The sequence below is a fragment of the Macaca thibetana genome, chromosome 20, assembly GCF_024542745.1.
Source record: "Macaca thibetana thibetana isolate TM-01 chromosome 20, ASM2454274v1, whole genome shotgun sequence".
Taxonomy (NCBI): domain Eukaryota; kingdom Metazoa; phylum Chordata; class Mammalia; order Primates; family Cercopithecidae; genus Macaca; species Macaca thibetana.
In genome coordinates, this window is record NC_065597.1 from 55105928 (window position 1) to 55117997 (window position 12070).

General features: G+C 41.7%; 1 protein-coding gene across 2 annotated transcripts in view; it reads left to right on the forward strand.

The window, feature by feature from the left end:
• Window positions 1-11534, forward strand: part of CDR2 (cerebellar degeneration related protein 2) — a 31184-nt gene extending 19650 nt beyond the window's left edge. For both annotated transcript variants that reach the window (XM_050774039.1, XM_050774040.1), the window contains exons 3-5: window positions 7661-7809; window positions 8067-8231; window positions 9657-11534. In XM_050774039.1, the coding sequence (XP_050629996.1) occupies window positions 7661-7809; window positions 8067-8231; window positions 9657-10515 (1173 nt within the window). In that variant the 3' untranslated portion in view covers window positions 10516-11534. The remainder of the gene's footprint in view (window positions 1-7660; window positions 7810-8066; window positions 8232-9656) is intronic.
• Window positions 11535-12070: the final 536 nt, after the last annotated feature.

The window sequence follows — 12070 nt, forward strand, 5'->3', positions numbered from 1 at the left end:
ACAATAAGCAGTTGTGAAGAAAAGTCTAGAAACTGCCAGTTCACCAGTATTTTTTTGGCCCCTACTGTGTGTGAGGAATGGACTAGATACACAAGAGCCTTCCATTCTTAGAAGACTACAGTGCTGGCCTGGCACAGTGGCTCATGCCTGTAATCCCACCACTTTGGGAGGCTGAGTCAGGTGAATCTCCTGAGGTCAGGAGTTCAAGACCAGCCTGGCCAACATGGTGAAACCCAGTCTCTACTAAAAATACAAAAATTAGCCTGGGGTGGTGGTGCAAGCCTATAATCCCAGCTACTCAGGAGGCTGAGGCAGGAGAATCACTTTAACCTAGGAGGCCAAGGTTGCAGGGAGCTGAGATCCTACCTTCAGCCTGGGCAACAGAGTGAGACTCCATCTCAAAAATAACAGCAAAAAAAATTGAATATTATTGTATTGTTTTGAGAGAAATTTTAGGGTACTTTGGGAGTGCTGCCACTTTAGTCCTGCTTTAAGGTAGCCCTTCTTCTCCTCTCCTCTCCTCTCCTTCCTTCCTTCTTTCTCTTTCTCTTTCTTTTTCTTTCTTTCTTTGATGGAGTCTTGTTTTGTTGCCGAGGTTGGAGTGCAGTAGCATAATCTTGGCTCACTGCAACTTCTGCCTCCCAGGTTCAAACAATTCTCTTGCCTCAGTCTCCCAAGTAGAGTAGCTGGTATTACAAGTGTGCACTACCTTGCCTGGATAATTTTTGTATTTCTATTTATTTTATTTTATTTATTTTATTTTATTTTATTTTAATTTTATTTTATTTTTTAGATGAAGTCTTGCTTTTGTCCCCCAGGCTGGAGTACAGTGGTGCGATCTCGGCCCACTGCAACCTCTACCTCCTGGATTCAAGTGATTCTCCTGCTTCAGCCTCCCGAGTAGCTGGGATTACAGGCACCTGCCATCATACCCGGCTAATTTTTATATTTTTAGTAGAGACAGGGTTTCACCATGTTGGTCAGGCTGGTCTCGAACTCCTGACCTCAGGTGATCTGCCTACCTCGGCCTCCCAAAGTGCTGGGATTACAGGCATGAGCCACCATGCCCAGCCAATTTTTGTATTTTTAATAGAGATGGGGTTTTGCCATGTTGGCCAGGCTGGTCTCAAACTCCTGATCTCAGGTGATCCGCCCACCTTGGCCTCCCAGAGTGCTGGGATTACAACCATGAGCCACAGCACCCGGCCAAAGTGGTCTTAAAAGGCTTCTGAAGAGGTTATATTTGAAATGAGGCCAGAAGGATAACTGGAGTTTGTAATCTTTCTTTGGTGCCATGGATCCCTTTGATTATCTAATGAGATCTATGATAATCCTCTTAAAATTCATTGAATTACAAAGGAAATCTGTTATAATGAAATACCTGTCAAATATTGAAAAAAGTAAATTTGTGATATAAGATAGATATGTATTAACATATTTAATAACAAGATCTAGAAACTACCATGATTTCAAATAGTGATGAAGGCAGGCAGTAAATCAAGATTTCTGCAACTATAGTGCAGTGTGAAAATATCTGTGATTTCTGTTGATGATGAAGTCACGGATAAAGCTAATACCACTGGTGGTTTATTGCCTCTGTCAAAAGAAAAAATTTCAACAAATATAAAGATTGGCTTTTATTTGAGATTCTGAAGTTCAGCAACACCTTATTCTTAGAGAATGAGGGTTTCAATGAGCTGAGCAGAGGAAGTTGGTTTTATAGACGGGCTGAGGAAAGCAGAAACAAAAAAAAAATGGGTGATTTCACAGTTAATTTATTTGTAAAGGTTAAAGCAGAGGGAAGTCCCTTATGCTGGCTAAAACTGGCATGTTTAGGGGTTTGGCTATTTTCTCTTCTAATTTCTCAGAAGTCAGATGAATAACTTTGTCTTGCTGACATGGAACTTTAGCACAAGTGACTCCATTTTGGTTTGGTTTGTTGGGCCTAGGTCAGGGACTCAGTGCAAACCAGTGGTCTCCTATAAATTTTAACACCTCTATTAATACTTGAAAGAAATGTCAAATTTCATTTCGAAGTTAGCAAAAATGAAGATGTAGCTGTTCAGACCCTTTAAATTCATCCATGTTCACAGACTCTCTAAAGTCTATCCATGTACCCCAGGCTAAGAACTGCTGCCTTATGTGGAGCTAACCAGGGGAAGTGCATCCCCCCAGATAGGGGATGGTAGAGTAAAGGCATTAGAGGAGGGAGGCGCTTGCCTTGCCGTGGGGCAACTCCAAAAAAGGCAAAGATATCTCCCCTAAGTGTGAAATTTTAAAAAAATCAATAGCTAACAAATGAAGCTGGAAAAACCACTTAAGAGGCAATTGGGAAAATATTAATGCTGAAACATAAGAGATGTTAAGGAACTATTGAGGTTTTTTTTCCCTTAGGAATTATGGTTAAAATGAAAAGTCCTAGAAATGTATGAAGATGTATACTTGAGATGCCTTGGATTAACTTTAAAATGATTGGAGGATGAGGAAAATAGGAGAGTAAAGATGAAATAAGATTGACTGTATGTTGATAATTGCTGAAACTGGTTGATGGGTACATGGGAGTTCATTAAACCATTTATCTGCATGTTTGAGATTATCCACAGTAGAAAGTTTTATTTATTTATTTATTTTCAGACAGAGTCTTACTCTGTCACCCATGCTGGAGTGCAATGATGTGATCTTATCTCACTGCAACCTGCAACCTTTGCCTTCTGGGTTCAAGCGATTCTCATGCCTCAGCCTCCCAAGTAGCTGAGACTACAGGCGTGTGCCACCATGCCTAGCTAAATTTTTGTTTTGTTTTGTTTAAGTAGAGATGGAGTTTCACCATGTTGGCCAGGCTGGTCTCGAACTCCTGACCTCAAGTGATCCACCCGCCTTGGCCTCCCAAAGTGCTGGGATTACAGGCATGAGGCACCACACCTGGTCCACAATAGAAAGTTTTAAAATGCAGTGGATAAAATTAGCCATCTGTAGAAATTCAGTATTTGTGTGGACTGAGAAGTTAGGAAGGATCACTCAAGCAAGGTTAAGGTGACTAATTTGTAATTTCAGGGAATTAATGATTGTAAGAACATAACAAAATGAAACATGATGAAGAATGCTGCTGTGGTACAGTTAAAATATAACCTAATCTTAGTGGGTCACTGCATCTAAGCTGAGCCCTATGAAGGGAGATGGTGAGCATTAAGCCAAAGAGTCATCATTGATCCAGTGAATGCCTGTGTCTCCTAGACCCAAGAGAAAAGGACATGGTCAGGGCAGGGACTTCCAGGATTTTCCATGACCAAGATCAACATTTCTCTAAGTGTGATCTGTGGATTGCCTGTACTAATATCAGCTGGGTTTGTTGCTAAAAATGCAGAATCCTGGCTCTACTCCAGTCTGCCTTTTGAGGGAAAGAGACCCAGGTTCTTACACTTTAATAAATCTTCCAGGTGAATCTTAGCACATGTGAAGTTTGAAAACTGTAGCTTTAAATAAAGATGACAGTAGCTCCTCCTTATTGAGCAATTTTACCATCTTCCAGATCTCATGCTTAACTCTCTACATATATTAACCTTTATGTAAATTATATATTTGTATATGTCAGGGAGGAAAAAATTTTTTTTCGTCAACCTTCATGAGCGCTTAAGTTGGAAAGGACCCCTGTAACAAAAGACATATTAACAAGAGAAAAACTTATTAGCATATCTATTTCATATATATGTGTGGGAGATACCCAGGGAATGAGTAATTCTCAAAGGTGGCTTTGAATTCCAGCTTATTTAGTATCTTCAATTTTTAGAGAAGTGACAAGACAAAGGAGAAGGACTTTGTCTAGGGGCAGAACTTGTGGGAAGGCAAATAAGTGGTGATAAAGGCCCCTTAGCAAAGCTTGTTAGTGTGGATTCCTCTGATGCTGTCTTCTGGCCCTTAAAGTTCTAAAGATGTTAGTGGTTAACCTTTGTTCTCCCTGGTAGAGAGGGAGGAGGCAGGAAACTTTTTATGCCAAAGACGCATGCTTTGGGGTGACATAGTCCAGTCTCTGCCACACACATATTTATCTTCACAGCCTTATGGGGTTGATGAGGAGAACTCACCTAAGAAAAATGTGCTTGCTGTAGGTCACCCGGTTCTAAACAGCAAAGCAAAACCTCAGACCAGGTTCTGACCCCAAAGCTTGTGCTCTTAGTTAGGATATCACTGCCTCCCATCAGACTCCTCTGATCCCATGTCTACCAGAGACTCCGATTCATGAATCGGCCTTTCACATGCCCTTTGTGGGGCAGCTGTGTCCTATGTAGAGGATGTGAATATTCTTGTCACTGGGCAGGAACAGCTCCTGTTGTATATTAGTAAATTAATGTCTGGTTTATACATTAGCCTTTTTAAAGGTAGTTCTGAGTCCTAAAGAATACTTGATAATTTATACTTGATACAAAGAAGCTTGAAAAATTTCTGTAGCTATTATGTATGTATTCTTGTGATTCTAAGCCTTTTTTCCACTTCCGTGGAATCTCATCAATTCCTAAGAGATTGAACATGTTCCCATCAATGACAAGAACCTACTATGGCCTTACTAGCCAGAGGGCAGAATTAAGGGCCTACTCCTTTAGTTCTGAAAAAGCTTCACTCATGAGAATTAGTGGTTGATTTCCAAAGGACCAGAAGAAGCTGGTGGAAGTTGAGGCAGTGAAGATTACACACAGGCTTTTATAGACCGTGCTGTGTGCTCACCTCTCATTTAATTCTTCCAGTTCTACATAGTAGGTACTAACAGATCCATAACCACTTACCAATTCCGAACCCAAAAAGCTCTATAAAGTAAGATTTTCTTTTCCCTTTAAATTTACAACAGATTCATTTGGTAGTAGATCTTTACCTGAACTGGTGTGAGGCTGTTTATAGTCTTAGTTCATACTTTTTGATGCAGAAATTTGATGGCTCGATACAGGGTGCTGCCCAGACCTCACAGGTTACGTATTATAAAGTGTCAGGTGCGTGTCAGGTATGAGCGCCATGTTGTCTTTCTAAAATTTAAAGAATTTTCCAAAACACTTTTGACCCCAAGAGTTTCAGATGAAAAAGTTGAAGTTAGGTTAAGTGTTTGTTCAGCCCTTTGCTGCTGAGTTATGTATAAGTGGATTTGAAAAAAAAAGCCATATATGCTTTTTTCAACACTTTAAGGGCCCGTTGAGTGTTATTTAGCCCATTGTTTCAGTTTGTTAGCCTTGCAGATACTTGTAGAGTTGTAGAAAAAGCCTCAAGAAGAGTGTGTTGTGTTGTATTTGAGACAGAGCCTCTGTCGCCCCAGCTGTAGTGCAGTGGCACGATCTTGGTTCACTGCAACCTCCACCTCCCACGTTCAAAAGATTCTTATGCCTCAGCCTCCTGAGTACCTGGGATTACATCACGCCAGCCTAATTTTTGTATTTTTACTAGAGGTCGGTTTTTGCCATGTTGGCCAGGCTGGTCTTGAACTCCTGGCCTTAAGCAATCTGCCTGTTTCGGTCTCCCAGAATGCTGGGATTACAGGTGTGAGCCATGTGCCTGGCCAAGAAGAGTGTTTTTAAAGTCAAGTTCTGAGTCTTTTACAGTTTAATCATCAATAAGCTTCAAACCATTTCTCCCCCCTTTCTGGTTCTGTCCAGGGAAATACTGTGATTATTTCCTTTGGAGTATATACTGTGTTTTAGTATCTTCAGGTAGAGCTGAGCAGGGGAGGGAGTCAAGGTGACTTACACTGCGGCGTTAAGGTTGGAATTATTCCCCTTTATCCTTGGCCATTTAGGAGGCAGTCTTAGCAGGACCAGAATAAATCATCTGATAAATTTCTTGTGAATAAGGAGGATAATGGTGATAAAAATCTCATAAAATTAAAAATAACAGGAGTCTTTGAAGCATATTGAGCTAACATATCTTTCTCTTCAAAGCAACATACTTTTCTTTTTTTTTTGGTCCAGGATGCCTCACTCAGAGAAAGAAAGTGATCTTTTTTCCAAGTTAAAATCCTCCACGTAGAAATAAAAACGCTTTTTACACTGTTGGTGGGAGTGTAAGTTAATTCAACCATTGTGGAAGACAGTGTGGCGATTCCTCAAGGATCTAGAACTAGAAATACCATTTGACCCAGCAATCCCATTACTGGGTATATACCCAAAGGATTCTAAATCATGCTGCTCTAAAGATACATGCACACGTATGTTTATTGCGGCACTTCACAATAGCAAAGACTTGGAACCAACCCAAACGTCCATCAGTGATAGACTGGATTAAGAAAATGTGGCACATAGACACCATGGAATACTGTGTAGCCATAAAAAAGGATGAGTTCATGTCCTTTGCGGGACATGGATGAGGCTGGAAACCATCATTCTCAGCAAACTATCACAAGGACAGAAAACCAAATACCACATGTTCTTACTCATAGGTGGGAATTGAACAATGAGATCACTTGGACACAGGGCAGGGAACATCACACACTGGGGCCTGTTGGGGGCTGGGGGGCTGGGGGAGGGACAGCATTAGGAGAAATACCTAATGTAAATGATGAGTTGATGGGTGCAGCAAACCAACATGGCACATGTATACCTATGTATCAAACCTGCACATTGTGCACATGTACCCTAGAACTTAGAGTATAATTAAAAAAACAAAAATCCTCCGCATTAGGCTTTATTTCTGTTAAACATGATGTTTTTGCTTAAACTTTGATCACATGTTCCATGCTTTTTGTCTTAAGGGATTATTATGTCTCACTTTAGATTTTTTGGTTGAATATTAATTTTATGCATGGTATATGCTTTGGCAAATTAGCCTCACAATGCAGTGGGGTATTGGTGAGCATTAAGGGAGCTAAGCATATAAAGGATAGCCTGTGCTCGTTTCTTAGGAAGACAGGGAGTTTAATTTCTTCTTTTCTTAAAATAAACATACGGTATAATAAAAATTATATATTTGGTCTTTGTCCCTGGTTCCTGGCATAGAGCTCCTAAAACCCTTGAGTTTCCTGATAGGATGAGGTCCGGTCACCAGAGAAAGCAACCACATGATTAGAGGGTTAGATCTATCAGTCCCAGCCCCACAACTTCTGGATAGAGGGAAGGGTTGGAGATTGAGCTTAGTCACCAGTGGCCAATAATTGAATCAATCACGCTGATGTGAGAAGGCCTGGAGAAAACTGAAATGGGTCTAAGGGAGCTTCTGGGCAGTGCTGGGAGGACAGTGAGCCCAGAGATGGAGACTGTATGCCAGCCCCACCCCAACAAGAGTTGGTGTTGAGAATCAGAGAATGGGTGTTGGAACAGCAGGTATCTTTTTTTGTTTGTTTCTTTGTTTGAGATGGAGTTTCACTCTTGTTGCCCAGGCTGGAGTGCAATGGCGCCATCTCAGCTCATTGCAACCTCTGTCTCCCGGGTTCAAGTAATTTTCCTGCTTCAGCCTCCCAAGTAGCTGGGATTACAGGCATGTGTCACCACACCTGCCTAATTTTTGTATTTTTAGTAGAGACGGGATTTCACCATGTTGGTCAGGCTGGTCTCGAATTCCTGACCTCAGGTGAGCCGTATGTCTCGGCCTCCCAAAGTGCTGGGATTACAGGCATGAGCCACCATGGCCAGCCAAGGAACAGCAGGTATCTTATCTGTTTGTGTCACCTGGTCCTGATCTTCTCTTACAGTATCTGACCAAGCAAGTGGAGCTTCTACGGCAGATGAACGAACAACATGCAAAGGTTTATGAACAATTAGATGTCACAGCAAGGGAACTGGAAGAAACAAATCAAAAACTAGTTGCTGACAGCAAGGCCTCACAGCAAAAGATTCTGAGGTAAATTTTCTAGAATCTGACAAGGAAGGCCTAGAGGGAAGTTCTTTAGTATAAACTAGAATAGAACATGGCTGCAGTGGGTTTAGGTCAATATGGGATAAAGTTTAATTTAATTCTTTCTGGAGAATGGAGATTAAATAGATGTCCTTTCCAATTAAGAAAGCCCAATGTGAGTGGCTCGCATCTAATCTCTCCTCACTGCTTTTGCCCTTGATTCAGTATGACAAGCAGCAGTGGCTTCTGTCTGTTCCTTACAGCCTGACTGAAACGATTGAATGCCTGCAAACCAACATTGATCACCTGCAGAGCCAAGTGGAGGAGCTGAAGTCATCTGGCCGAGGGAGAAGGAGCCAGGGGAAGTGTGACCAGGAGAAACCGGCACCCAGCTTTGCATGTCTGAAGGAGCTGTATGATCTCCGCCAGTAAGAGCCTACCTGTCTGTGGAGTTACAGCAGGGACTGTCTCATGTCATTGGCACATTCTGAATTCCAGTAGATTGAAAGTACCATTTTAAGAAATGTCACTTAGCTATTAAACTACCATTGGTTTTGAACAAAATCACTTAAACATAGAAATTACACAGTTCTTATATATTAGTAATTCTTATTTTGAAAGTCTTAGAGCACTTATTTCAGGGCTTTTAATGTGTTAAATCATAGTTTAAGATGAATGACTTCTGATAGACTATAGAAATACTGGTAAAACAAAAATTCAAGCAAACAAGATTTTTTGCTTAAAGAAGTACCTTTATAATTTAGAGTTACAAGTCTGAATCTTTAAGAAGTATTTGTGGAACACTTGTTGTATGGCAAGCTCTATGCCAGACCTGAGGGCTGGTGAGCAGAATAGAGTTCCTATCCCTGTGAGCTTTCAGTCTAACGGAACGGCAGATAAGCAAATAAAAACACAAATAGTCAAGCAAGGTGCCTTGGACTGAGCAGGAGAAATCAGGTGGTTCATTTGGTGGGTCTTTGGCTGCACATCAGATCACCTGTGGAGTTTTTCAAAATGCAGATACCAACACATTCCCTCAGGCCTAAATCAGAATTTCTGGGTGTGGGTAAAAAGCTGCCCAGGCAATTCTGATGAACATTCCTGGTTAAACACCACAGCAACAGTAATTTGCTGTAGTGATTCAATCGTAATTATGTATTATGAATCATTTGGAGAGCCTTTAGAAACCCTCAGGCCGGGTAGCAGACCAACTAGGTTAGAATCTGTGGGTTGGGACCCAGGCACCAGTACTTTTTAAGGTTTCCCTTGTGAGGTCATTGGCATACTGCCAGTCTTTGGGAATAGATGTTCTTTAGTACTTTCAACATTAAGAAAAGATTCATCGCAAAAACTGAGTTTGCTTTCATGTGTTTATTTACCAGCCTCACACAGTTCCATTTTAGCCACTGCTCCAGTGTGGCTAAAAATCAGTCACTGTCGGCCGGGTGCAGTGGCTCACACCTGTAAATCCCAGCACTTTGGGAGGCCGAGGCAGGAGGATCACCTGAGGTTGGGAGACCAACCAGCCTAACCAACATGGAGAAATCCCGTCTCTACTAAAAATACAAAATTAGCCAGGCATGGTGGCGCATGCCTAAAATCCCACCTACTTGGGAGGCTGAGGCAGGAGAATTGCTTAAACCCGGGAGGCTGAGGTTGCAATGAGCTGAGATCGCTCCACTGCACTCCAGCCTGGTGACAGAGTGAGACTCCATCTCAAAAAAAAAAGAAAAAAAAAATCAGTCACTGTCACAGCTCCTCAAATTTATTTAGTTGAAAAAAAATCACCAGTCTTCCTCACTTCATTCTCAGTGGACCTGTGTAATACATTCTTTCAATATTTTTTTCCCTAGACACTTCGTGTATGATCATGTGTTCGCTGAAAAGATCACTTCCTTGCAAAGTCAGCCAAGCCCTGATGAAGAGGAAAATGAGCACTTGAAAAAAACGGTGACAATGTTGCAGGCCCAGCTGAGCCTGGAGCGGCAGAAGCGGGTGACTATGGAGGAGGAATATGGGCTGGTGTTAAAGGAGAACAGTGAACTGGAGCAGCAGCTGGGGGCCACAGGTGCCTACCGAGCACGGGCGCTGGAACTAGAGGCTGAGGTGGCAGAGATGCGACAGATGTTGCAGTCAGAGCATCCATTTGTGAATGGGGTTGAGAAACTGGTGCCAGACTCTCTGTTTGTTCCTTTCAAAGAACCCAGCCAGAGCCTGCTGGAAGAGATGTTCCTGACTGTGCCGGAACCACACAGAAAGCCTCTCAAGCGCAGCAGCAGTGAGACGATCCTCAGCAGCTTGGCAGGGAGTGACATCGTGAAGGGCCATGAGGAGACCTGCATCAGGAGGGCCAAGGCTGTGAAACAGAGGGGCATCTCCCTTCTGCACGAAGTGGACACACAGTACAGTGCCCTGAAGGTGAAGTATGAAGAGCTGCTGAAGAAGTGCCAACAGGAACAGGACTCCCTGTCACACAAGGCTGTACAGACCTCCAGGGCTCCGGCCAAGGACCTGACTGGAGTGAACGCCCAGTCTGAGCCTGTTGCCAGCGGCTGGGAACTGGCCTCTGTCAACCCAGAGCCCGTCAGTTCCCCTACAACACCTCCAGAATACAAAGCGTTGTTTAAGGAGATCTTTAGTTGCATCAAGAAAACTAAGCAGGAAATAGATGAACAGAGAACAAAATACCGATCACTCTCCTCTCATTCTTAATTGAACCTCTAGCTCTACTACTAATTTGCCTATTGCCTATCACCTCTCTCATTCAGACAAGTGTTTGTAGACTTGGAAGCCTGATGTTGCTTGTGACATTTGCCTCATTGCTTTGCTTATTTAGCAAATGCATACAACGAGGAAAGGAGGTGGCTACTGGTATCAGTTCTCTGATCCACTTCCATTTAAGCTCCCCAGGAAATCCCATGACAAACTGGCCTCTGGCTGGCGCACTGATTAGACTTCAATTCCTGAAAAGGACCAGTGGAGGGAAGAGCTATACTACTGGAGAAGTAGGCCTGGAGTTACTACAGTATGGGGGAGAAGGGCCGAGTTGGCACAAAGCTAAGGCAGTTCCTATTGCTTCCTTGCGCAACTTCTCAAAACGATGTAAAGTCAGAGGGCTGTCAAACTCAAGTATCTTTGCAAACACTGAATACTGTGAATTCATTAAGAAGAATGTTCAAGAGAAAGCAGGGGTCTGATCCAAAAGAAATGTCATTAACAAATACTCCAAATGCTTGAGTTTTGTTGTATCTGAACTAGTTGAACTGTGACTGACAGGTAATCCTAATATATCCAAATCAAACTGAATACCAAATTGAGATGGCAAATTTTTGTTTGATCCAAGTTAGCTTGTTAGCATACGCCCTAGAGGGCCTCCGCCCCTACATTCTAATGTTTTTATTGAAAGCTCTAGCCTTTAGGATACGTGAACATGTAAATCTTTCATCACTTTCTCAAATTCACACTAAAGGGGAAAGATCAAACCTCTTCCCCTCCTACCTGTTTTCTGAGCTGGCTGACTTGCCAGCCACAAGCTGCTCTTCCTGAGTTCTGTAAATGTTTTGACTTGTTGCAGAAATTCCTATCTACATTATTAAGCAGTATTGATGTTCTGACTGTGGAAACATATCCTCTTACTTGTATACTTTTAATTTAAAACTATTTAAGAACTGAGGTTCCGATTATTGTATATATTTTTCTAAAAACCAAATAAAGCTACCTATGAAAATGAACAAATAGGATCTACTGTGTGTCTTTCTTTCAGTATAAGCCATTTCACTCTTATAACCAACTGTTGACTTTTTTTTCTTCTAACAAATATCGCTAGAAAGATTTACAGTGATTTTTTTTCCTATTTTAAATAGGGAAGCCTTGGATTTGTATAACTTAATAGCACAAATTCTGCTCATATTGCTAAATGTTCATTAAAATTACTTGACATTTTCAAATTTACTCTAATTTTCACTATTTCAGAAATGTCAGACTTGATTCTGAATTAATAGCATTTGACTGATTCTCAAAACATTTGATCATAGCAAAGAAACTATGCTATTCAAACATTAAAACGGGCATTGAATCTAAATTACTTTTGCTTTTGGATTAAGTTTTTAAAAACAGGTAAAATGTCTTTTTAAAATTTCACTTTGTAAAGCAGCGGTACCCAATTTTTTGGCACCAGGGACTGATTTTATGGAAGACAGTTTTTTTCCACAGACCCAAGGTTGCAGGGGATGGTTTCAGGATGAAACTTCCACTTCAGATCATCAGG